Source organism: Hyaena hyaena, unplaced genomic scaffold (genome assembly GCF_003009895.1).
Source record: "Hyaena hyaena isolate Hyena2069 unplaced genomic scaffold, ASM300989v1 scaffold_300, whole genome shotgun sequence".
In the NCBI taxonomy this organism is placed as follows: domain Eukaryota; kingdom Metazoa; phylum Chordata; class Mammalia; order Carnivora; family Hyaenidae; genus Hyaena; species Hyaena hyaena.
The window spans coordinates 1,628,222-1,655,995 of NW_024080933.1; the positions used below are offsets into that span (position 1 = coordinate 1,628,222).

Here is a 27,774-nt window from a genome sequence, read left to right on the forward strand (position 1 = left end):
GCTCAGTTTCGAGGAAAATCTGCAGGGAACTGTCTCACTGTGGGTTCTCTGGAAGAAAGCTATTTTTAGAGGAATTGGCTCTGCTATGCGGGGAGACCAGCACACACTCCTCTGAGCTGCTTTGGCTCTGAAAGAAATGCTAAAAGAGTTTGCCAGATTGCTTTGCATGAGAGATAGCCCTTCCTCCCCACAAATGTTGCAGAGTACAGTACAGAACCCTTCCTAAGGTGTTAATGCATCATCACTGGCTAAGGATGGTGCATGGGGGCTGGAGAGCCTGATACGGTGCCAAGCATCCCTAAGGAGAAAGGGAAAATCTGGATTGAATGGGTGACCATGGACACAAGGCAGAATTCTTGACGGGGAAAAAGAAAAAGTCACATTCAGATGTCTTTGGGATGATAAATCAGACACTTCTTATTCATCCTGGGGTGCATACTGCAGTTTCTATTCTCTGTCTCATCTCTCAACCTCCCCCATCTGCTGGTCTTCTCTCCCTAAGAGACTGCGTTTCAGCTGCTTTCAAGACTTTCAGGCCAACACACAAGTCCCCAGGCACGGGCTCTGTTGCCTTGAGGAACAAGCGGGTTTCTTCCTCAAAGGTCTCTCTTACATGTCACTTCTCCCTGTGCCCTCCTAACCCCAGAGTCTTGCTTGGTCTGTTTTAATGTCTCAGCTTCATTTCATCACAGAGGAGAAGGAGGCGAGCACAGCAAGAGAAATCCTGGGCAATCTGTCTGGTGGGCCGTAGGTGCTCCATAAGTAGGGGCAGCCTTATTTCCATGTCTGCATACATTTGCATGACGATGAGCTACTGTCAGGCTCAATTAATAATGCAAGTGGCTAGCCCAGTTCTTGAACCAATTCTGTGAACCATAACCTAAAGTCCTGACCTAGTTCTATGGAAAGATCTCCAAACGCAGGTAGCTTCAGCTCCTATGATATGGCTCCCAATCTTTCTCAGTGAGCCTAATAAAAGTGGTGTTGTTGTTGTTGATGGTGGTGGTGGTGGTCGTAGTAGTAGTAGCAGTAGTAAGCAGCAACAATGGCAATACTAGTACTAGCAATAGTAAAATAATAACAACCATGGCTAGCGGAGTATATCCTATGTGTCAGAAACAATGCCAAGCATTTGACAGCATACATTTCATTTGATTTTCATAAGAGCTATTCAGAAGGTACCATTGGCCTGTGCATGTGTCAGCTGAGGAAAACAAGATGCAGAAGAGTTATCTGTCAATAGTCAAAAGGCAGGGCCAGAGCTAGTGTGTGGGTCTCCCTGAATCCATAGTCTACCCTCGATGGCTGATGTCTGAGTTTTGAGAAGCCCTAGATCTAGCTAGGTTGGTCATTCCAGACTTTTACATTTCATAGGCTACACGGTTACAGACCTTTTATTTTGCCCATGAAAGTGCTCTGTGTGTTATATATGATATATATTATATATAGACATACATTTATAATTACATAATTACACATGTAATTAAGCACATATTTATCACATACATGTGCAAACACACACAAACATACATATTCTGCCTCCAGTGGCCATCATTTTATAAGATAAAGGGCATGTTTAATAACAACAATAGAATAAGGAAGTTCAGGAATTTAAGATAAAGTCTCCTTTAAATATTTTTGCACATCAGAAAAATATCACATTGTTCTTGTTTTCTCACTTTACTTCACATCAGGAAAAACACTGCAGTAATCAGACAGCCTATCAGAAATCACTATTCTAGTTTGTTAATGTCCCTTTAAAAATTTGAGGTTCAGGTATGAGCCCAACAGTCCAGGTATGGCTTGGTTTGCGTGGGTCCTACCCCTAATGTGGATATCCGCAATTTCTCTCTCCAGATACTTGCGCTGTGTGCCTGTGAGGCCCAAGTTGGAGGTATAATGATGTGGAGGAGAGGAGGGTGAGTCAGGGGTTGGTGCAGGTTAATGGATATAGCTTGTCTGCCCGACTGGCCTTTTTCATCACACTGTGGTTTGAGACCTGCTCAAAGAAAGATCTATGGCTGCCAAAAAGAGAAGATAAAACCTAGCAGATGGAGGGAGAAAGGAATGAAGTGGGACAGAGAAAGAGAGCAAATATCTGTGGGAATCTGAAAGGTGCTGAATGTGGGCAGGAATTGTATCTTTAACATCTGTTTGAGACAGCCAGTGTCCGACCCTGGCATGGATGGAGAGGGGTGGTGGAAGGGCCCTTACAACAAGGAGTGAAGAGCTGACTGGGAGAAGAAAGAAGGCACTGGGAGGTGACATGGGAAGACTACGGGTGGGGAAAGAAGGGAGAAAGTGAATGAGGGGAGGAGGATAAACAGAGCAGAGAACTGGTACGGCAAGGGGAGAGAGTAAGGCTAGGAACAAAAGGGGATGGGAGGAGAAGAGAAGCAAGGGGGTGAGCAGAAGAGGCATGGGGTCTATGTGAGTGCGTGAAGGAAGCGATCTCCAAGGCTAGAGTGATAGACTCTGAGGAGTGAAGAGAAACAGCAAAACATGAACAAATTAACTGTTGATTCTTGCCAAAAGTTAGACTGAAGGCTGAGTGAAGAGGAATGGAGGCTACAGAAGGTGTGGATGTCAGGCCAAAAGGACACTTTGCTGACTAGCTCCTGCCCACAGGAAGAGGTAGAGGCATGAGTTGTGTCCACTGGGGCTGGGAAGAAAGTCTTAAAGGGAATCAGGGAAAAGTTGACAAAACCAATAAAAGAAATGAAGTCTCCAGTGTTGTAAATCATAGGTTTCTTCTCATCTCAATCTGGGTGAGACCAGAGTCCTTAAAATGCCCCCATGTTCTGGCCCTTCACTGTCCCTCTGATTTCATCCCTTAATGCACTCCCTTATGTTTGCTTCACTCCAGCCACACTGGCCTTCTGGTATAGGAGTCACTCTCTTTCCTCTGGGCCTTTGCATATGCTGTGCCCTTTCCCTGCAACACTCTTCGTCCACATATCCACTTGTTTTTTCCCCTTTACTTACTTCAAGTCTTTTCTTTGCTTTATCTTTCTCCACAGAAGCTACCCCTTTCTATCATATCATATAGTTTACATTGCTCTGTTTATTGTTTATTACCTTTCTTACACCCCACTAGAATGCAAGCACTATAAAGGCAGAAATTTTATCTTTTCTTCATTGATGCTCCTCAAGCAAAGAACTATGACTAGAACATAGTGGGCTAACAACAGACATTTGTTGAATGAATGTGTGAATGCCTGAAAGAGTTAACAGGCCATCTATTGGAATGCATTGGGAACAGAAGGTATGCATAGGAGGAGGAAGAAGACGAGCAGACAAGCAGAGAAGGTAGGGAAACACATGTCTACTTTGGAGGGATTTTATCTAATGATATTTTGAGTAGGAAGTAGTTCTAGCTAACCATGTTTCTAAAAAAGCCACCTAAAGGTGAAGGTAGAAAATGAAAAACACTTAGGGTCATTTAATGGTGGGGGAAAGGGAGAGAGGCAAACCATGAGAGGCTCTTGAATGCTGAGAAACAAACTGAGGACTGATGGATGAGGGGGGGAGGGGGGATGGGCATGGAGGAGGGCACTTGTGGGGATGAGCACTGGGTGTTATATGGAAACCAACTTGACAATAAACTATTTGTAGGAAAACAAAAAGAGTGATCTTGAGGTTGGTGTTTACTGACCCCTCTACTTGATCCAGAATGAGAAACTGGCCATCTTCTAATGTATAGGGCAAGAGTTTACAAAGGTTGAACCATAAGGGCAACAAATTTCTAGTGGGATTGTGGACATCTGTGCACACACACAGACATACACAATCTTGTCTCTGTAAGTACAGATCTAATCTAGAGGACAACAATCTGATTTGAAATGATTAACAGTTCACTCTCTTGCTCAGATAATGGTAGCTATGAAATGAGTTCATCATTCATGTACTTTCTGCCAATACTGCCACCACTGCATAGAGCATTTGCCCACGTGCCAAGGACCCTATTAAGGACTTCCATGCAGTATTTCATTCTGCTTCCACGATGACCCATTGACAATACTATAAAATTATCACATTGTTACAGATGAGAGAAGTGGAGACGAAAGAGAGCAATTATTTTGCCCAAAGTCACAGCTAGTAAATGGTAGAGCTAGGGTAATAATCACAGGGTGACTCCAGGGAAGGGACTGGGAAGCTTTTACTGTAAAGGGCCAGAGAGCACATATATTAGGCTTGGTGGGCTAAGTCACAACTACTCAATACTGCCTTGTGAGGACAGCCATAGACAATCCCATATGCAAATAGCTCTGGATGTGTTTCAATAAAACTTTATTCACAGAAATACACAGAGGACATATTTGGACCACTGGGCAGTTTGCCGACTGTGCTCTGGAATCTACACTCTTGACAACTGAGGTATCACACCTGGGAAAGACTGGAAGGTTAGCAAAGAGATTCCTGAGTGTTATTTAATAGTTAGCTCTAACAGGCCAATGCGCCGCCAGACTACTGGGGGATTGGCTGAGGCAGAGAGGTAAACTGGCCAGGGACAGAGGGGAGCAGATGGGGCACTTACATTTCGACGATGCCCTCTGGCAAGTTGGCGGGGATCTCCGTCAAGCCCTTCCCTCGGCAGTCCACGACGTTATTACTGCAAGTGCAGGCTGAGGGACAGGAGATGGAGTTGGCGTTGCAGGACGGAGGTTCTGAGTGAGGGCCTGTGGGTCCAGAACACAGTGGTCAATCACGGCAGTGTCAGGAGATGCCGGGGCTTCTGTGCCCCGTAACCAGCTTCCAAGGAAGCAGCGTTACCTGATAAAATACCTGAAAAATTTTCATCAGCTGGTATCTCCTCTCATCTGGGAGACAGAGCTACCATTGGCTAAATATTGAGCCAAGAGGAGCGACTCTGACCTTGACCTGTTTCTGGATTGTTCTACCAGCTCTGTCATAACATCATCCTGTCTTTCAGAGAAACGGTTGCTCTCAGAGTCAGTCCCACATAAAAATATGCCACTGGAATGCAAAAAAAGCACACTGGGACTATTTTCTCAGGGTACCCAATGTCTGCACCTCCAGTTTTTGGCTTTTACTTGGGAACTGGATGCTAGGTATAGGCACACTTTCATTCTTTTCTCTAGAGGCTTGAACTCACTACTAAAACCAAGTAGAGGGAAAAAAAGGTGTCAGAATTTCATTATTTGGAGCACTGATGTTGTCAAAGTGTCTACAGTCATAAGCAGTGACATCATCCAAAGCATTTTCAAGTACATTTTATGTCCAGACACCATACAAATAAAACCTATCTCATTAGAAAAAAAAGGCAGTTACTACATATTTTGGGGTCAGCTTTTAGTTTTGTTTGAGGTGGGAACCAGTGTGAATTTAAAGTAAAGTGGTAAAAAACCCAAGTAAATGGCATCTAAGAAGCTTCTTTAGAATGACACATAGACAAAGATATATATTAGCAAACTAACCCAGGATTCAAAGAGTCACAAAAAGTACATTCAAATTTTTTAAACACATAAAAGTTTTCATGCCATCACTGCTTCTTCAAAGTGAGGTAAGAATCTCAGACCAGTGGTTTGTTTTCCAAATGTAGACATTTTATGGTCGGAAAGGTAAACTCGACCCCCAGAGCCTCCTCAGGACCTATCCACCACCTGTGAGATCTAGCCAGCAGGGACCACCTGATGTCTTTCCAGATCCCCACCCCCACAGTGGAGGGCCACAGGCCAATCTCTCACTGCCTGGACATGGGACTCTGACTGGGAGCTCTTGGATAGAGATTCAACATGAAACAAAAATGTCTGCAGGGAGGGGTGCCTGGGTGGCTCAGTCAGTTGGGTGTCCAACTTTGGCTCAGGTCATGATCTCGTGATCTGTGAGTTCAAGCCCCCCGTCGGGCTCTGTGCTGACCGCTAGGAGCCTGCTTTGGAGTTTGTGTCCTCGCTTCCCTCTGCCCCTCCCCCACTCATGCTCTGTCTCCCGCTGTCTCTCAAAAATAAATAAATATTTTTAAACATGTCTGCGGGGAAACACTGACTTTGGTTTGGCCCCTTCCTTGGAGAAACTGAGTCTGGGAAGCCAGAAAGATCCAGCCAAAGTGGATGCATCAGAGGACTAAGGGGGCCTCGGCAAATGCTTCTTTGGACATCGAAGCTCAAAGTGGAGGATTCCCCTCTTCACACTCAACAGTCCCTGTGACTGGGGGCGGTCTTTCTGAAAGGCCTCAAATGGATGCTGATGGCTCCATTTGGAACATTTACCTTGCTGGAAAGCGCTGACTCAGTGATCAAAGAGTCTTAATTCTCTTGGCCTCATTGTCTTTCTCTGTCTCTGTCACACACATACACACACACCCCCCAAAATATAAAAATATCCTCTTAGCTGGGACATTTGAGAAAATACTCATGTCTAGGGCATAAGGACTTCAAACTCTCCAGTGTCACTCGCACTAGCAGATCTCATACAGGCCATGAAAAATGGCAGAGAGATGATGGCTTTCACTAAAATCCCCAACGGGAACATTCTCTGGGAGAGGGATACCAGCTTTGTTCCAAACTGGGGAAGTTTTCTGTTTCTAAGGAAATGGCAACCCCAGAGAATCAGCCTATAAGAGCCTTGGATCAGGAATGAGAGTGCTGTGGCTCAGAGTGCGGGCTCAGAAGTCCCACTGCCTCAATTTGACTGGTTCTGTCATTTCATCCCTCCATCCCTGTGCCTCAGTTTTATCCATCTGTAAAATGGGAGGAAATAGCAATACTTATTTCACTGCATGGTTTTGTTGTCAAGGCAGAGAAAGTTAATGCATATAAAATATTTAAAAGAATGCATGGCACAGAGTCAGAGCTTAGTTGCTGTTATTATTACTATTAATGAGTCTGGCTCTCCCACTATTGTCTGCAAATCATAATATCCCTCTGAGCTTTTTTGCTACCATCTCAGTGAATAAGGAGTTTGGATTGCATGACTTCTGAAGTCCTTTCTGGATTGAAAAGATCAATTATTCCTGGTCTTTAGAAGAATAGAAGCAGAGAAGGAGTAAGACCCCCAACAGCACCTGTGTCCATCCTAGCTCCACCTCTTTGCAGGTGGTCAAAGACATACAGTGTGAAGAGCTCCCACCCTCTCCCCATGTGCGAGAGAGGCTGGAAGAGGTATGGCTTCTGATGTCAGGGCTTTTGATGTGCTGATGATGCTCCTCAAAGAAACTGCCAGGCCTGGCCCTCCACATCAGGGGGATAGGGCACCTAACAAAGCCAGGAAGAATCGCCACACCATGGGCGCCATTCTGTTTGGGAAATGTCAGGGGCTCCGTGGAAGGAGGAAGTCTGTGTTCCTGTATTTCTATCCACTGAGGCAGACAGTAACGGATGACTGTCCTTCTTCTGATTTGTCGAACTATTACTTGGTTGGAGTGGGTCAGAAAGGGGGCGTGGAAGACATTACAGTCAAGGGCTTCTATGGGCAACAGGGAAGTTCTGAAATGGAGTTTTTCCAAAAATGCCCCTTTGACTTCTGTGCTGAAATTAATTCTGTTTAAACCAGCCCCAGATTGTGGCCTTGAATCCCTCTGGGAATGAGCTGGGTCGTTCACAGGGTGGCTCTGATTCTGTAGGCAGCATGTGCTACATTTCAAGGGATGTTGTCAAGGTAAAAAAAGCCTTTGAAAAAGATTCCATAACCAGGTCACTAACAACACCTTTAATTACACAGAGAGAAACAAAGGTAATTATAGCCTCTGTCAGCATCCTGGGCTGGTGGCTCCCCAGCCAGGCATTCACATATGGTGAGGGTGTTATCCTCTTGTTGAAACGAAACACTTCAGGTTTAAGATGGGGTTGAAAGATGAGTTCATTTCCCCCGGAAACATTCCCTTCTGATCCATGCCTGATGGACCAAGCATATTTCCCTTTGAGCCTCTGAGTGCTTTGATGGCAGAAGTCCCTCCCCTTTGCTTTTTGTCTTTGGATAGACTGAGACCTGCATGTAAATTCAACAAGGGCAATGACCTTTTCTGTCTTATTCCCTATTATATCCTCAGTGCCTAAAACATAGGGCTAAAGCACAAAACCCAGTAGTCGTACCCTGGGTAAGGAAAGGATGAATACATGAATGGAACTGGTCTAGAAGCCTGGCAGAGTGGGGGCTGAATGTCACCAAGTTGTGGGGGCAAGCAATCCTTCTAGAAGGGCCTTAAGGGGAGGCCTCTGAGTTCTGAGTGCCCTGGGCTCTAGTTGAGAGGATCAGCCATAGAGTGTATGGGAGGATTGGGGGGAGGGGGGGAAGGGGGATGAAGTGGTTATGGGTGGATGGGACTTTCATGCCTGAAGCTCATGTCTTTCTACCACAGCTCAGTACTGGCAAAGGTCATCTGTTACTCCACTGAGGCTCCCAGTAAGCCTTGCTCACCTGCACAAGTAAGGGTGTCCTAGGCATCCTGCTTAACTCTGTCTGCAAACCCTTCCCCTTCAGCCTTTCCTGTCCACACATATTGAGAGTGATGGAGGTGGTGCAGGTGACAGAGGGTTTCCAATGGGGGCAAAGTGAGGAAAAACCCATGCTTCTGCCCAGGAAATTCTATGAGCACGGTAAAGCTGAGAAGCAGAGGAATGGGAACAGTGTTTTGGTGGAGGTGGAAAGAGCCTCCACATGTTTGAGGGGAGAGGACTGTAAGAGCCTGTGCCTACATGAGCATGTGTGTTCCTGTTGTAGAACATGTGCTCACGGGGCCGCCGAATGCTCATTATCCCCAAGCAAGCCTGCCTGCTGGTACTATCTCCTCCACTTCCTGCCAAGAAAGTGACTTAAATCAGAGTGTAGTGATGTACTAGCACACAGAACCCCTGTAATCTATGTTCTGAGATGTTTTATGATGAACTTGGAGTGGATGTGGACTTGCTCTTTGTGTTTAAATGGGTGCCCAAGCTATCTGCCCTTGGAACACTTTCTGCGGGACGAAAATGTTGCTGCACTGAGGTGGAAGTTAGTTCTCATCCAGAACAGAGAGATAAGGATACAGGTCAAGTACCTGTCTCCCCTCTGGGGGCCTGTCTTCCCTTTCTGGAATCACCATTTCAGCTCAGGAATTTCAATTTGGAGCCAGAGCCATTTTGGTGCCACCCAAGGAGGATACTGAGATGTCCGGCCTTCTGATGTCCAACCTTGCCCAGGGACATAATGGTGGCCCAACTAAGAATGACATCATTGTCACAGCAGCTAATGCTTATGGAATGTTTTTTATGTGCCAGATGCTGCACCAAGGGCTTTGCATGTGTGAGCTCAGTTGATTCTCATAAAACCCATAACATAAGTTCTTTTATTATTATTATTATTTCCATTATATTGATGAGGAAAGGGAAGAAAAGGGAGGTCAAGCAAACTGCTCAAGATCATGGAGCTAGTGAACAACAAAGTTCTGAATTCTGATTCAGTGTTCTTTGTACTATCTCCTTTGCCAACAAGATACCCCAAATGCCTCTCTTTATTGCCATGACTTTGAAAGCCATCAGAGCCTGGGAATCTCAGGAGGTAGGAAGAAGAGGCTCAGGGGCCAAGACACAGATTGTGTAAGCTACACTAGAGATGGCAGGACACTCTTGTTAGAGCTGTGTTTATTTCCTTCTGTCTTTAAAGGGAATTCCACCCAGCAGAGTGCACAGAACCAAAAAATCCAATGGCCTTGTGAGCATGTGGAAATAAATTAATTCCAGCATTCAAATTAAGCATCCCTGTTGGCCTCTGGCCTTTCAAAAGCCAACAACAGACTGCAATGACAATGGGGCTTGAGCAATTATGATGAGAATATAAATGAACGTGATTTAAATACCAGAGGCATGATAATTTTAGGAATGGCTAAATAAACCTAATAATCTCATTCTTGCAATGTCCAATTATGGTGTTTTAATTAAAACCTCCTAAGGAGATGGGCGGCTAGTCATGGCTTACCTTAATTATCTTTATACTTAGTAACTAGTCCCAAATTAAAAAAAAGGGGGGATTTCTGGTTCCCAGGGATATATGTCTATTTCATTTTTAATAATAAATGAGGAAGTGTTTCTTGAGAGGCTTTTAGGAGCAAGAATTGTTCCAGGCATTAGGGCAGCCTGAAAAACGTGACCCCTTAGTACTAGAAGACAAAATCCATCTTGATGAAAGGATATCTCACACTCAAAGGCTATGGGCCTATAAGTGTGTAATACGTGGACAAACCAATGAATACAAAGATGTTTAAAAGAAAGAGATAATTGACACAGGAGGTCAAATGTTGAACTAATACCCCTGAATTATGAACTGTGACTCGCAGAAACTTTTTCAGATTAAGGTAACCAGAAAATTGACACACAAAAAATAAATCCTAGAGTTTAAACCCCAACATAAACCCTTTAGGTAAGGATGGGCAAAACCCCAAAACTTGCAACTCACATGAGTCAAGTAGTGGCCAAAGTGGAACATTTTCTGGGGTCCAGTATCATGAACTTGATAAAGTCCCTGTCTGGTTCAGGCAACAAGTGGGGACCACAGACTTCTAGTTCTAGAAGAAGGCCCTAACCTTCTTCCTCTTAGTAAAACAGGAAAGTTAACAGAGAAATTTTTGCAGCAGTGGCTGAAGGAAACCAAGCAGTCTAGTTGCATGCTGTAGAAGAAGTTATAAAAAGTAAAGATATAGTCTCCTACCCTTTGAAAAATTCCTAGGTGCCTCCCTAGAGGAAGAAAATAAATACCTCCAATTGGCAGGGTACAGGTGACAGAGGAGATGAATTCTGTCAAAGTGTGCTGCTAGCAAATTTCTGGGTTAGGTGGAATGATAAGGAGCCCACAGCCAAGGCTTCTGGGGAGAAGAGGCTGGGCTCTAGCCGGCTGAATTTAATTCATGGGGAGATATCAGGGACTTGGGCACCCAGGGCCCTCACAGGCTGAATGAGATAAAGCTCTTTCTTGTCTCTGGAGTCATGTGTTGGGTGAATTTTTTGATATGGTTTAAAGGCCCAGGGAGGTTTTCTGATGCTTCCCTGACGGGGGCCACTGGTGACGAAGCTATATGCAGGCATGGCTTAATTGGTGTCCCATGCCTTTTTTTTCCTCCTGAGCAGATGATATCTCTTTTTACAGAGATGTTTTTACTCTTGCCTTTCTCGACTGAAATCCTCCTCCTGTGAGTTGGTTGGGGGAGAGCTTGAATGAGGAACACTGATAGTTTGGCAGTTTACGACCAACATGGAGTTTCACCCCACATGGCTTCCTCTGGCTTCCCTTTAATGCGGCCTCACAAACCACCTTTAGCTGTTATTAAAGAGGTAGTACCTTCTAGAGGGGGTGCTCCTCCTGCACCCTACTAATGATGGTGGTGCTCCAGCATCAGGGATATTCAGTTTGTGAATCTGACCAACCGTTATATCTGACTTAGATCTTTAAAGAAAGCAACACTACACAGCATTCTGTCCCTAACCCATGAGAGCCTGGAAAGCATTGAAGGGTCCCTCCCACATAGGGGTTCCAATGTGTTGCTCTCTTAAATTTCTACTACTAGTGAGGCGGGGTGCAGATTGATAGCACAGTCATGTCTGGAGTCCATGGACCTGATTCCTTTGTCCTCAGGAGATGCCTGGCTTAGTACTGAAAAGCGTGAGGATCATCACAAGCCATGGGCTTAACTGACATAAACAGGGGAGGTGATAGGGATGCTCCTATGTTACCTATTAACATGCCTGCTAGATCTAGCCTTTTCAAGGCAGGGAGATTTGGGGTATGAGCACTTCCGGGACGTAGGAGGGTCAGCTTACTTCCTGGGGCTTGGATCCTAACTGCTATTGGGGAAGCAATGTCTCGCCACCCTTTCGAGGGGAAGGTGCTTTCCCGACGAAGTGGTATTCGTGTTCGTGCAGAGCATTAAGCCTGGCACCCACCTATAATGATGTTTTAACATTCTGTCTAATTAGTTTTTCTCACTAGCTCTTGGATGACTCCTGCACTCTATAATTATTTCTTTCACTGGCACTTATGCCGATATTGTACTCTTTGCCTAATAATTACTGTAATTATAGTCACTATCTGTGAGTTTGGTGCTTGTGTGATAAACGGTTTTATTATATGTGTTTGACGGCAAGTGATTTCTAAGTGGGCGTCTATAGGAAATTATTAAGGTACTGCTCTGAGACATGTTAAAATGTTTTTGGATAATAAATAACTTGATGAGGTAGTAACATGACAAGAGAGAGCGGCAGGGAGCGAGATGAAGTTGAATTAAAAAAAAAAAAGTCTTCCATATTGCAGATGCAGCCTAAGAGCAGAAGGGGGCCAGTCTGCACTGCTGGCTGCTTTGGGGTCCCCCCTGCAGCACACACGGGGCTCAGGTGATCTTCAATACTGAAAACAGCAACGGTCAAGAAGTGTGAGGAGCGCATCCTCTACCAGTGCTGAGCTCCCTGTCCTTCCTCCTTCCTGCAGGCTGACTCCCCAGGATCAGCTTTCAGAGGCCACTGGGCCCCAATTCCAGGACTGGGTTCCTGGAAATCAGGAATGCTTCTGTGGGAAACTCCTGAACTGAATACTTTTTGTTTTTGAGGAAATTCAGGGATCAGCTCTACTTTGCCACCAGAGAGGGAGTTGGTGGGACTGGAAGGTGCCAACGAAAGTAAAAACAAGCAAGCCTGAAATTGAGGACTCAGTTTCAAAGCCACTACATGGTCTGGGAGTCTTTATCTCAGGTCACTCAGGCATCTCCCATCCCTGGAGATCCTCAGTTATGTCTGTGCACAGTTTTGTTTTCTGTACTGCGCAGGTGATCTGTGCTTCTATTACACTTCAGTTACCTACAGATCAAACTCTTATGTTTGCTCAGCACATTTTGTGGGCCCCCTAAACTATAATAATTAAGCTTCACTTATTAGCTCTTACCAAGTGCTGTGTATTATGCTAAATGCTTTATAAGCATTATTTCATTTAATCCTCCCACCCATTCCTTGAGTTATGTACTGTGATTTTTCCATTTTGCAAACATATGGGAACTTGCCAAAGTCACACACTACTACTAAGGGGCAGGCAGAGCTAGGGTTTCCAGCCAAGCAGGCTGACCCTAAAGCCTGCATTAACTTGTCTCTCAATTTCTATGAACAATTAGATAATACGCATGTGTTTAGGAAATGCTAAACAATGGACTTAACGCATGTTAAGTTTCTTAGCATAGACAGATGATGAAGGTTAACAGAAAGTGATTCATTACCTCCTTGAGCATTTTCCTTTCCCAGACAACAAGAGTTGCTTTGTCAGAAGCCTTTGAGACACCCCAGAGTCCAAGTGACTGTGGAGGGCTGGGGAACCCAGGAGATTGCACACCAAACTCTGGGCTAGGTGTGGGTTCATGCCCAGGGTGATGTCAGGGAAGGCTCAGGGGTGAGTGAGTCACAGCACAGAGCGGAGAGGGGTGGGACAGCCTCACCTGGGCATATGTACTCCTTCTTCTGCACATCCGCCACGTTGAAGCCCCTCAGCTGTACAGGAGCCATACAGAGTGTGAACTGGCCAATTGTCCGTCGCTGTCGCAGCCAATCTGAGAGCCAGGCCAGGTGGCAGTCACAATACAGGTGGTTGGAGTGGAGGCGCCTGGGAGAGGGAGAGACTCAGGTAAGACGCTGTCACAGAGTGAAGTGAATAGAGCAGGCCAAACCTTCTGTGCTCCTGTGCTTAGAGTGATAGCCTTCAGGAGCGGAGGGAAGCATTTCCCACTGCTCTAGTGAGTTACCATGGGAGCCTCTGCCCTTTTATTGCCAAACTGCAAATGACTGTTACCTTCACATGCAGGCCACATCCAACTGATGCCTCCAGGATTCTGAACAGTTCCCTATTTCTTAATAGTAATTCTACCCTTTTCTTTCCTACTCAAGAAAACCTCAGGATGGAGGAGGAGAGTGACATTATTAAAGCGATGGTTTGGATTCAAGTCAACCTTCAAAGGGGTAACTCAGTTGCAAATTTCAGTACTGTACTTAGCCTGGGTTTCAGATAGCTTACAACAGCTTCTCAATCTCAGTGCTTCAGTCTATGGTGGCACTGTGGCCAACAGCTGCTGCTGCCTTCACTCTTTCTCTTTCCTTTCCTCCCTAAAGTGAAAGAATCCCTACATGGAATGCTGGAGGGCTTGCGTGCGCTAGCCCAGTGAGCAGGGCATGCAGGCAAGGGTCCTACATCTTCTTCCACCTACCCCCATTCAAATAAAGGGCTGTCCATTCCAGACCCCCGCAGCCCACAGCAATGTCTCCACCTTGCCCTCCCTTCCTTCCCAAGTTAAACTACCAGGTGTATTTGCTATTCTGGTTTAGGTGCCCCTCTTAAGACACACCCCTCTGCCCCCCGTGCCAAGCAGTTCCAAGACTCTTTGGCTTTTCCTCCTCCAGTAGCCATGAACCAGATCAATTTCTCGCCTCTGAGTGATTAAGGTTCCCTAGAGGGATCTGTATGTTCTACTTCTGAAAGGAATCCCATCTGGTTAAATAACCTGAATTACTTTCCACTAACTGGGAGGCAAACTAAAGATATGTAGGGGCTTGTACAGGCTCTTCCCCAAGGCTTCTCTATCAGGGGCTTCCAATTAGCACCCCCCCAACCCTACGTCATCAGAAGTAGTGGTAGGTAAGTTTTATTTACATCAGCTTATCACACACTTGAGTTTCTGATGCAAACTTCAAATGCCCGATCCTGAACATGCTAATCAGCCAGCAGTGTCTTGGGACTTTTAAGCACTCTGTGTCAAGTTGGTTCATACTGAGTGGCAGGCTGAAGCAGTGGCTTGGACTACCTCCATGCCTGAGAAGGAGAGCGCTGAAGGGCTCTTGACCACACTTGACTGAGTATAAAGTTAGCGTTGCTGAGCATCAGTCAAGTGCAGCTAACTTGAGGGGTGTGCCGGCGGAACATTCCTGCCATTGCATGGGTGCAAAGCTTGGGCAGATCAGAGCCACTGGGGGCCTTGACAGCCTCAGGGAGTCCCAGATCCCGTCCCATCTGCTGACTAAATGAACCCTTATCCCATGTAGAATGCGATTTTTTTTTCTGCTGAAAAAGAATTTGAAATGTTTTTTATGATTTTGTTTCAAAATGATGGAATTTTGATGTTGTAATGTTCTTTTGGATTTCAGAGCCAATACATTAAGGTTGAAGACATTTTCATAGGTTCCTAGTCCTAAGGTGCTATGCCTATAATGGGCCCCAAGCAACTCTCCCCTTTGAATTTCAAACCCCAGACTCCTATGCTGCCTCCTCTTCATGTGGTACTTCAGAAAAAGGTGCTGCAGGTGGGAAGGGAGAGGGGAGGCAAAGTCCTAAACTAGGGGAATAACACGAAGGAAAGGAGGGAATTCTTCTTCTACACTGAGCCTTCTTGGGAAATTACAGCATGAGTGAAAATAATCTGTTTCCTGACCTATCAGTGAGTTGTAGAGTGAGACACAGAGAGATAGAGACAAAGACAGATAGAGAGGAGCGAGAGAAGGTGAGGGAGGCGAGAAAAGAGAGGAAGGGGGACTGAGAGAGGAGGGATAGAGTGTTGGCTCTATGGCCAGGAATAGATTACTGGATATAAAGGCTACCTAGTAGAATGGCAACAGGGGGTTGGTTCTTAGGGACAAGGTAGAGTGGAGGTAGGCTGCAATGGTAGCACAGGCTGAGGTACTGGGGCTCTTTCATGTGCCAGGAGAATCAGAGCCTTCTGATGAGAGTCTGGCTTCTATGAGGAAGGCAGTTGTGTTCTTTGGCAGAGAGGTATGGAAGCTGAGGAAATGGATTCCCCTGAAGCCCTGAGCATGGGCCCATAAGGTAGATCAACCCCAACAAATTCCCCTTCAGTTCCAGTAGGGGGTAAGAGATCAATGGAATGACAAAAATGAGGGTTAAGTAAGTCAGATCCTTAGCTGATTAATTTCTGGGATAATGAAAGTGTTGGAGGTTTCCTTTTGGAAGATTACATTAGGTTGGTTCTTTTTCAATTCCTGCTGGCTGGCCCCAAGTTACCTCTCTTTCTAACCTTGCTACAGATGGTTCCTAACCCTTTGCCCACCTTTGTAGGAATCTCCCCCCTTCCAAGTGGGACCATGGAAAAGAGGCGACCAAAACTGACTTGGAAGGCACCCGAAGGCTCTTGTCAAAAGCCCAGGACGGTGGAAAGGCTCAGATCCTCCCTTGGAATTTTACCCACCAGAAGTGCTGGCAGAGTTGAACTGGGAAGATTCTTCCAAGGTGCAGCTTCTCCTATCATGCTTGGGAGATCAAATTGAGTGGCATCATCCCAAATAGTAAGATTGTGAGAAAAGTAATCACAGTGATCACGGAACACGACCCTGGACACTGCCAGGAGTATTTCTGATCCCCTCAAGTGAGAAGGAAAATTATTTTAATTATTTCTTTTAATTTTGGTGAATTGGGATGGCAATGTCCTGAGGGAAGGTGGCCTCCAGTGGCCCTTCTCCCCCTCCTTAGCTCACCTGGAATATACTCTTCTGCCTTACTTTCTGGTGAATGGAATGAGTTCTGGCTCTGATGCCAAATTGCCCAAATCTGACATTGCCTCTCTGCTTTCCTACTCTGACTTTAGGCAATGATTTAACTCTGGGCCTCAGCACGCTGATCTGTAAAATGGGGATATTAATGGTGCCCTCTTTCTAGGGTTGTTGTGAGGATTGAAACAATTCATGAGACATGCTTAGCACAAGGCCCTACACACCATGAGCCACCACCGTACCTTCTGCGGTCATTACTGTGATGAGGACGCTAGGTCCACACTTCTGTGTCCTACCAACCCATGGCTATCCCTGTACAAGGCTATCATTTCTTACTTAGACACCAAGGCATCAAGGTGGTTTCTGCATGTTGGTCCGCAGTCTTTTGCTGCTGGAAATACCATATTCCATGTTGGCCAAACCACCTTCACAAAAGATAAGGTGAATGAATACAAATGCCAATTTGCAAAAGGTGCCTTTTAGCCACAGGCGCTAAATTAAATTTCCAGCAAATCCTTTTAGAGAGGGTCAGTGTTCATTTTCTATAAAATGTGGCTTTCTGAATTAAATATAAAAGCTTTCCTTTAGAAATCCCATTTATGACTTCCTTCCTCTCTCCTCTTCCCCCCCTCTCCCCATACTACTTCCCCCCCACCCCTACTTTAATTACAGTGAAGGGGGATTAGTCAGCACAAGTCTCTGGGGAGTTCTGTACAGAGCTGTCTCTGAAATTAAACTAAAGAGAAAGTGGCAGCAGGCACGGAGCAAAGAGAACACACGAGATTGATTGATCTGAACTCATCAGATGAGTGTTCAGGACCACAGGCAAGGATGACAACAGAAACGAGGAGAAGAAACCCTTCTGCCCTCCTTTTCCACCCAACACAGCCAAACAAAGCACATGAGGTCCACACCAGGCTACCCCTGGCCCCCATCTCACGGACCCAGCCCAGCTCCTGTTACTGCCACTCCTAGACTGAGAACAAGAGGGGCAGCCGAAATCACAGAGGAGTAGCCACAGGAGCTGGACTGCGGGTTTCTGTAGGTGAGGACCATTTTTCTTCTATTCAACCAACCTGTCTGGGGAGATGCAGGCCCTGTACCTGGAAGCTCGCCTTCAGCTTCTTGGCCCGGAGCCCTTGGCACGCTCTCCCGCAGCTCATCTGTGGCATGCCGTGGACTTTGAAGACCCCATGGTTCTCCTTAAAACCCCATGACTGCACCATCCCATTTTTATTTTTAATTTTTATTATTATTTTTTAAAATAGTTTATTGTCAAGTTGGTTTCCATATAACACCCAGTGCTCATCCCCACAAGTGCCCTCCTCCATGTTAAAGCGGAAGTAGAAGGGGGGCGCCTGGGTGGCTTAGTCGGTTAAGCGTCCGACTTTTGCTTAGGTCATGATCTCGCGGTTCGTGGGTTCGAGCCCCGCGTCGGGCTCTGTGCTGACTGCCAGCTCAGAGCCTGGAGCCTGTTTCAGTCTGTGACTCCCTCTCTCTCTGACCCTCCCCTGCTCACACTGTCTCTCTCTCTGTCTCCTAGAAATAAATAAAACATTAAAAAAAACTTTTTTTAAAAAGCGGAAGTAGAAGGATAGATTTTCGTGGCTGAATTATGCTATCACATGAGGCTTGGAAGGGAGGAATAGGGCGCAATGGTGAACACTGGGTTCAGATTCTTCTTGTTGAGAGCACACCATAACCGGGCCCTTTACGTGCCAGTGTACCTCATTCTCACAACAACTGTGAGACAAGCATTTAATTCACTGTCCCTGCAGGGCAGAGAGACAAAGAAACTTGCCCTGAGTAAGTGGCAGAGCTCCCCTTTATACTCGGGTCTGCTTCGGGTTCTCTGCACTGTCTCCTTACACAGTGCTTCACTGGCCTCTGCTTCATTCTCCGCCCCCGAGATGAGGTCACTTCCTCACTAATGCAGGTTCCCAAACCTTATGAGTATCAAAATCTGGAGGGCTTGTTAAAACCCAAGGGCTGGGCCCACTCCCAGAGATTCTGAGGGTTTAACAGATTCCAGGTGATGCTGGTGCTGCTGGTCCAGGGACCCAACTTTGGGCACAACTGCTCTAAGGAGTTTTAAATCTCTGTGGATTCCATGTTGCTTAGGGGGTATCACTTAGCTGGCTGCTTGGTGCTTCTAGTCCAGATTTCTGGATAGATATCCAGTACCATTTAGAATACTACATGGCAATGAGAAAGAATGAAATCTGGCCACGTGTAGCAACATGGATGGAACTTGAGGGTGTTAGGCTGAGTGAAATAAGTCAGGCAGAGGACGGATACCATATGTTTGCACATATAGGAGGATTAGGAGGAACTTGACGGAGGACCATGGGGGAGAAGAAGGGGGAAAATAGTGGGGGAGAGGGAGGGAGGCAAACCATGAGAGACTCTTGAATGCGGAGAACAAACTGAGGGCTGATGGGGGTGGGGGGAGGGGAAGGGGAGTGATGGGCACGGAGGAGGGCACTTGTGGGGGTGAGCACTGGGTGTTATATGGAAACCAACTTGGCAGTAAACTATTTAAAAGAAAAAGATATTCAGTACCATTATTGTCTACTCCACAAGTACTGCACATACCTCGTCTCATCTGATCCTCACCACCGCCCCCATTTATAGAGGAGAGAACAGAGGTCCCAGAGCTCACAGAGGGTACAGCAGGAATTGCAGCTCCTTGCCTTGTCCTTAAATGTATTTAGCTGAAAACTCTTGGCGGCTGGCTCTCTTCTATTACTGCAATGCAAACACCAATGAGGTTCCACCAAGACAACCATCAACATGAACCTCTGGTGGAAAGGCCAATGGAGTCCGTTTGCAGAGAAACTCACAAAAGTATTTCTGGCTGATAGGAGAAAAGAACTTCCTAGGTGATAAAGACAACTGCTCTTGGTGTGAGGTGTTAAGAGATTTGCTTTCTGACTACACAGAAAAGGAAGGCTTGAGCCTACCCCTAAATTAAAGGTAAGAACCAAGTTCCTGTATTCTAATATCAGAATATCATCAAGGGAGCAGGGGAGTGTGTTGGGTGTGGGCTGGGAGGAAGGGGAGAAGCAGGGACTAAGGCTCCCCCTCCTCCACTGGACAGAGGGGAAAACATAACCACGGCACTATGATGGAACTGTCAATGGCACATAACATTAGCTAAGGAAACAGTATATCATTATTTCCCAGTTCTATACGTTTTGTGACAATGTAACACTAGGAGACTTTCCGTGAGGGTGGAGAACACAAAGATGAATTCCCACATCCTAGGGGTAAAGAGAAATGAAGTCTGTCCACTGTGGCATGGGGGTTCAGAACCATGGGTGGCACTGTCCCACTTCTCCCCCTTCCGTTGCTCCCCAAAACCTCTTAGTTAACAGTGGAGGGAGGCCGTGTTTGCTCCAGAACCCATCTGCAGAGCCAGCACAATAGGTTTTACTAGCAGCTCAGGGTGCAGCATGTAGGGATGAGTGAGGCCGGTAGTGGGTTGGGGCAGAAGCAGGGATCTTTACTCACAGCGTTCGAATCTTCGGCATGTGGTTGAAGCTAGTGACCAGGATGCGGCTAATGTTGTTGTTGTTGAGGGTGCTGTGAAGGTAGAGGAAAAAGGGAAATGGTTAACAAGGAAGTAACACGGGGCGAGGGCAGTACCAAAATGCTTTTGGAAGCTGGGGGGAGGAAAAGGTGTGAATGCCAAAAGAATCATAAGTTAATAGCTATGGAGCAGCTTGGAGACAAGGGGGCAGATCTCCAGATGATAAGAGGATCCCCGATTCCTTTTTTTTAAAAAAAAATTTAACCTTTATTTATTTTTGAGAGAGAGAGACAGAACATGAGCAGAGGATGAGCAGAGAGAGAGGGAGATAGATCCAAAGCAGGCTCCAGGCTCTGAGCTGTCAGCACAGCATCCGATGTGGGGCTCGAACTCACAAATCATGACCTGAGCCGAAGTTGGACACTTAACCGACTGAGCCACCCAGGTGTCCCCCATCCTCCTATTCCTTTTTTTAGGTGGTTCTTTCCTCCCCTCTGCTGGAGATCCATTAGTCAAGGACCTACCCACCTGGAATGGTAGTATCACTTCCTGAAATTCTACTATGTGCTGAGTGCCTCATTATGGTATCTCTAATTCACACAACCACAGTGCCAGTTGCACATTACTGTCCTCATTTTAGAGAGAAGAAAACGGATACATCTCATCTTGTTTAGTAACACACGTCCCTACCAGGTGGACATTATCTTCATGCTACACGTGGGGAAGCTGAGCAATGGAGGGGTGACATAATTTTCCCAAGGACCCCGAGCTGCTAAGCGTGGGACATGGGATTTGAATCTAGCAATATCTTGCTCCAATTTCCCTGCTCTGTCCATTGCACATACTGCCTAATACAGAATGTTCATTCTGTTACTGTTTTCTCATTAGCTCATCTCCTCTTACTCTGCCACAGGCCCCCACTGGCCCAGGAAGAAGCTTTTCTTCGGAAGCTAAGCAGACTCCTTTTGTCCTTGGCTCTTCGTAAACACAGTGCCTTTCTCCTAAAACTCCCTCCCAACATTTTCTATCCTGTGCCTTACTATAGCCTTCAACCTGGTCCATACGTGACTCAAGTGGAGTCGTATATACCCTAGTTGTGTGATCTTAGGCAAATTATGAGTATCTCTTATCTACAGGTTATTCATTGGCAGAGGGAGGCAGGTAATGTCTCCTACCTCACAGGATGGTAAGAGGTGCAGCGTGCAGTATATACTCAGTAAGTGGAGGCTACCATTTTACTGATGTTGGTGGAGAGACTGTAGTCCTGTCCTGGTCATTCCTGTTTTCCCTACCCCAACCTCCATGGAAACAAAAATACAGCTTCATCTAGTACAGTAGCCCCCAAATCCACTGCACCCTAGGGGCCTGTGTAGGTTTCTTCTCCCCCAGCCCTAGGCCACCAGCATTCCAGTGATCACACCCCCTCGCCCCAGGCTACTCCTCAGTTCCCCAGGGCCTACTTGGCATTTGTTTGGCTAGCAGGCCAGAAGGAAATCTATTTACCTAAAGACACAGAACCTAGAACTTTTTCCCTCTCCCCATATTTACCTTGTGTCCAGCACTATTTTAGGCACATGGTATTGTAAAGAGGAAAAAGCAGACCACATTTGTTTGCCAGCTCTGCCTCCTCCATACTTTACCAAGTGCAGACACTTGGCATTTTATGAAATTGAACCTACGTAGCTGTTTTGTTTCATGTGGCCTAACTTTTCTATAAGGTGTGCTAACCCATCCTGTCTCCACACAGCCAGGAAGCCTTCAGAACATCTTATCTGATCAGGCTGAAGAATCCGTCACTCCACTTCCTTGGCAGAAAGCCCCGGAAGTGGGGACTATGCCTCACACCAGTCCTACATCGGATTAGGAATGCCTCTGGGGCAGAAATCATGGCCTTTGTTTCCCTTTCTATCTGCCCCTGAGTTCTAGGCTCCACACTTGAGGGATACCTGGTTATTAGGATCATTGACTCACTACCAGACAAAAATCTGGTCACCTTTTCCTCTCAGAGGCAAAAAGCAAGAAGCCTTTGCAGAAAAGAGGCTTCCTTCCAACCATGCCCAGCCACTCACATCAGGCCGAGTTCACAGCCAGCCCTAATTTAGCCGAATACACAGTGCAGTTATATGCAGGGCTCGACTCTAACTGCATCCGGCAGTAGTCCGGTAGCAATGACTTATTAATGTATTACTACACTGATATTTAAATGTGAGCTGTAATGAGGGCTATAAAACATTTACGATAATAGCAATTATTCCAGAACCAAAATGACTAAACACAGTATTCAGACTTTCATGATTTGCTGTGTGGGGCTGGCCAGCCCAGGAATGTCAGAGGGCTGGTCACCTCTTGGATGCTGATCTCCCTGGCAGTTACAGTTTTTGTTTCCCTAATAAACACAGATTTATTTGATCTCCAGGCTTGGTGGCTTTTGCCCATGCATGGAGCACAGTGCTCTATCTGGTTCTTGCATCCCTAAGTAGTTGGCCTTCATTGGAGGTGATGTGGTCATAACCCCAACACAATGAAGCAGGGCTGGAGAGCATGCGCCTGGAAGGCAGAGACCTGGGTCAGACTCTGGCTCTGCCACTTACAGCCTGTGCAACCATGAGGAAGTTTTCTTAATCTCATTAGGTTTCCTCCTTTGTAACACAGAGATAATAATAGCACCAATCTCACAGAGCTTTGGTGGTGATTAAATAAGATGATACTAATAATTGTCAACATGAACTGAGAGCTACTGTATGCCAGGCAGGCACTGAACTGAGGGTGCTACTTGTACTATCTCATTTAATTGCTCCAAATAGCCTATGAGGCAGGTATTTTTGTTATCACCTCCATTTCATGGATGAAGGAAGTGGTAGGACCAGGATATGAATCCAAACTAGCCTGACTCCAGGAATGGTGCCTGGATTTGTTGTCTACCACTAGGATAACAGATTACTAAAAGTTTAGTGGCATAACACGACACAAATTTATTCTCTTAAGTCTAGAAGTCAGAAGTCTAACATGGGTTCGTGGGACCACATTTCTTCTGGAGGCATCAGGAAGAGAATGTTTCATTGTCCTTTTGCCACATTCCTTGGCCTGTGGTCCCCTCCTTGCAGTATTCTGATCTCCTGCTTCTGTGGTCACATCTCCTTCTGTTCACTATGATCTGCCTCCTTGTTATGAGGACCCTCAGGAGGATGTTCCGAGCCCAAGTGGATAATCCAGGATAATCTGCTCTTCTCAGAATCCTTATCTTAGTCACATCTCTCAAGTCCATTTTGCCATATAAGGTGACATTCCTAAATTCCTGGGATGAGGACAGGGACATTTTTTGGAGAGAGGGGCATTATCCAGCTAACTACCATGCCCTGAAACCAGGCACGGAGAGCACACTTGTTACACACAGCCTGGCTCGTACGCAATGCTTAGTTATTTTAGCTTGGGTTTGTTTAGTATTTTACAATTTACAATATGCTTTCACATTCATCTCATTTCATGCTTGTAGAACCCTGAGGTTGGACTTCTTATCCCCCTTTTATAGATGAACAATTTAAAGCTACCAGAGGGACACCCAGGGTAGCACATGAGCTCCTGGAGGATTTAGGAATTACTGTTCTTTTTTTTTACACCACAATGTCTCCTGACTTACCCACTGTCTCCTGTTTTCAGGCAAGCTTGTTACCCTAGCATGGACATTCTCTGTCATGTCCACTCTGGCACCCAAAGCTAGAAAGAACTGCACAAGTGCTTCCTGTTCTATTAACTTCCTTGAAAATTAACCAACAGGAAAATAAATGTGTGGGTCTGACAATGCCTCCCCTTGCCTTCCCGGATGGCTGGCCCAGACTAGGCCATGGTGACCTCATCACCTCGTCTTTTTTTTTTTTTTTTTTAATGTTTTATTTATTTCTGAGAGAGAGAGAGCGTGAGCAGGGGAGGGCCAGAGAGAGAGGGAGTCACAGACCGAAATAGGCTCCAGGCTCTGAGCTGGCAGTCAGCACAGAGCCCGACGCGGGGCTCGAACCCACGAACCGCGGGATCATGACCTAAGTGAAAGTCGGACGCTTAACCGACTAAGCCACCCAGGCGCCCCTACCTTGTCTTATTTACCTCCATCTCTTGGAGAGTTTCTGCCACTTCCAGACTTTAGCCTCAACCTCACTGCTCTGCTCCTTTGGACAGATTTTGAGAAAACACGCCTTACCCCAGTCACCCGAGTTGGAGGTTTCCCACCAAATAAATGCTCTCAATTCAGCATTTTCCATCAGGTGTCAAGATCAAGCTCAGGGTCAGATTAATTCTGTAAGACTTCAGAACTACTCTGGCCTCCCCCCTTTTGCACCATCAGAAGCTCCTGAACGGGCATTTCAGTCTAAACTAGAAATAAGGCCATTCCATCCCCACCCTCATGAGATTTAAAGACAGTGTGTCTACCTCCCTCTTCTTTTTTTTTTTATAGAACCCTTCTCTATTGTACTGTATTTATATTGAGACTAAGTGTGGCCGGTACACTGTGTAGTCACTCTTCTGTTTTGTCGTAATCGGAACGCAAATGTTTAATGAAAAAGGATCATTTTCCCTATTAAAATGATCCATGTGGACAATGCTACTTTTAACAATGGATCCCATTTCCCCTCGATTGTGAGCACCAGGATGAGGACATTAAACTTTTCTCCCCCAGGGCACTAAGGGATTAGTGAACTTATTGCTCCTGTAGAGCACAACTAGAACCCTGCTACCATGAAAAACTACTTATGTTCCTCAGCTAAATACCAGGGCGCTGTGGCAAGACAAGGCTCCCCAGTAATGAAGAATGCATGAGGAAGCTGTGCACGTACTGATCTGTTCCAGCGGTTGACAGACTACTCCCCACAGGTCAAATCCCATCCAATATTGAATGTTTCTTGTAAATAAAGTTTTATCCACCCATTTATGGATTGTCTATGGCTGCTTCCATGTCACAACAGCCGAATAGATGTGACAGAGCCCACAGGGCACAAAGCCTAAAATATTAACATCTGCCTTTTTATAGAAAATGTTCACTGATCCTTGCTGCTCTAGAACTGGGAAATTCCAGTCCTGCCTTTGTCAGTAATTAACTGTGATCTGCTGGGCAAGTGGAATAACTGTTCTGTAAGAAGAGGGGATTAGGTCAGAGACTGTCAAAACCCTGGTAGGAAAGCCCAAGCAGCAACCAGGAGGGCTAGGAATCTAAAGCAGATGGTCTGACTCTAGAATCCATACATTTCTGGCCTGCATCACAGTCCCGTCTGGAAGATGGGTCCTACTGTGTCCAGAATCTACAATGCTGTGATGAAATCAGAGCCAAGGAGAAGGCTCTGTTCAAGGGACAGGCCAGGTAAATCCACCTTGGGTTGAGTATGGGATGAAAACTTGGGTAGTGGTTCTCCAAGTGTGGTCCCCAGACCTGCAGCATCACCTAGGAATTTACCAGAGATGCATATCCTCAGGCCCCACCTAGACCCACTGAATGGGAAGCTCTGAGTGGGGTCCCAGTCGTGTGTTCTAACATACCCTCCAGAGGATTCTCATGCAAGCTCAAGTTTGAAAACCATTGAGCTAGAGGCATAGTTAAGAATAGAGCCTTTATCTAAGTGTAGGGGACAGTATATAGGTTACCTTCTTGCTGACTCTGGGACTTGAAAGCCTCTTTTGTGGAGGGCATGGTGCTTTCCTGCTTAGAAAGAGGCCCAAGCTCTGAAACAGTACACAGCCCTCGACGGAGGTAGTTGTAATCACCCTTGGAAAGCTCCAACTTGGCATCTGCCCCTGGCTCCCCACTGTTCTCTGCTGAGTGCTGGAGTGTGACTCTCCCTCACATCCCTCAAGATAGCCATCTTTGATCTGGAGGAGCTAAGTCCAGCTGCAGCCACACCACCCTGGAAACCTTAATAAGGCTGACATTTCCCTCTGTCTCCTCTGATTAGGCCATCACTTTATCACTCTGTGCTTTCTTGGCTCTGGGTGTAATCTGCATGTTGTGTGTCTATAACACTATGTAATTGGCTCTAATGCAGCAATATTATCTGTGAGCATGTATCACATAATTGCAAAACCAGGCATCCACAATAAGTGCCACTGCAGTTTCCCAGTGTGCCAACCTTCTTGGGATACTCTCTGAGCCCCTCATCTTCCTCTCTGGGAATCTAAACTCTGTGGGTTGGATAAACCCTCTTAGAAGATTGGCCTATTTTCCTTGTCTCAAGGCAGGCTGACTGTTCCTTAAGTCTAGGTAAATAAGGTGGTTCCCTCCTTAACAACCCCAGGAAGGAGACTCCTGGTGAGTCATCAGCAGCCATGGCAGCAGAACGTCTTTTTAAAGTGAGCTTGGAGATGCCTTGACTTGTACTTATAGACACCAGGGTCCAATGGCCAGCACTCTAGGCCCTGAAGACATAACTTCTCCAGCAGTACCTATATTGAATTCACAGGGGGCAGACACAAACCAAAGTAGGCAGCATCATTTTCTGCAGAGCACCTGAGAGCAAATACTGCAGATGGACCCTGTAGGAAATATCTAAACTGCCGGCATGGGGGATGAAAAGCACAGGGGGATTCTGGCAGCATGTAGACCTCAAAGGGAGGGGTTGAGGGCTCACTTTTGCTTCTCCCCCTTGCTGGCTCAGACTGGGGAAGAGGAATGAACTGAGGATGCTTTAGGTGCCTGCTCTCTTCTCTTGTTTACATGTCAAAGCAGGACCAGCTTGTCCTGGTCTTGCTTAGAGGCTGCTGAATGACAGCCATCACAGCACCAGGAATCAAGGCCTATTGCTGATGACCAGGCCCTTCCACATCCTCCTTGGTCCTGGGAATGTGAGTGCTGTTGGCTGGCTCAGCCCACTAGAATGTATGTAGGTGCTGTCTCTTTGTGAACTTGGCTGCAAAAGAGCACAAGCCAAATGCCCACTGAGGTTGAGAGTGGCATCCCCAAGTCTTTCCCCCAGCCCAGAGTCTCTCTGATTGACTCAAGTCATTTCTGGATGAAGCTCCCCTGAATGTCCCCCTCCCAGCCAGGTTGAACTTGCCCTTCTCACCTAGCTGTGCACTGTTCTGCTTTGGCTGGAGGCCCTAGGAAACTCCAGAAATCAGGAAGAATGTATAATGACGCATCCTTTGAGAAAACCTAAACTGAATGTTATAGGTTCTTCCACGAACTCTGCCTTTTAATGAGTGAGACTAGTAAAGAATATTGCTTTAGTTTGAGCTTGCCAAGATCCTTCTGTAAAGATGTCAGTAACAGCAGTAAAAATATTAACTATTAAGTATCTGCTATGTGTTGGCACCAAGCTAAGCACTTTTCACACATTATCTCATTTAATTCTCCCAACAATCCTGAGGTCGTCACTTTCAGTTTGGAGCCTAAGAAAGATCAATGAACTCTGCCTTAATCATAGCCATAAACTTGTGGAAGCCAGTGTTCAAATACAGGCAAGAGGGATACCAGGGCCCTATAGTTTTAACTGTTACACAAAATTGCCTCTTACAGGATTATCTGACAGATGCTGGCTGTCCAATTTCCATGTCTTTTCCAAGGCAGAGATGAGTCCTATAGGCTAGTGCTGGTCTCAGCGCTCACAGACTTCCATGTGGCAGGGAATGTGGTGTTGCCTCACTGCCAAGGCTGCTCAAAGGCAATAGCATTACCCGACCCTCATCTCACCCATAGAACAGAGAGCCCAGCATAGAGAGTGAGGGCAGTGGTGGAGACTTAGACAGAAGAGAGAGATTGGGTCTTAAAGCCTTCTGAGGTTAAGGTTGGGCTAACAAGTCTAATCGCTG

At 46.1% G+C, this 27,774-nt stretch overlaps 1 protein-coding gene across 1 annotated transcript in view; it reads right to left on the minus strand.

Annotated features, from left to right (window-relative positions):
- Positions 1-27,774, minus strand: part of SLIT3 (slit guidance ligand 3) — a 606,956-nt gene that overhangs the window by 114,924 nt on the left and 464,258 nt on the right. The window contains exons 7-9 of the mRNA XM_039247657.1: positions 19,968-20,039; positions 13,403-13,566; positions 4,538-4,679 (exon numbers count right to left, since the gene is read on the minus strand). Coding sequence (XP_039103588.1) covers positions 4,538-4,679; positions 13,403-13,566; positions 19,968-20,039 — 378 coding nt within the window. The remainder of the gene's footprint in view (positions 1-4,537; positions 4,680-13,402; positions 13,567-19,967; positions 20,040-27,774) is intronic.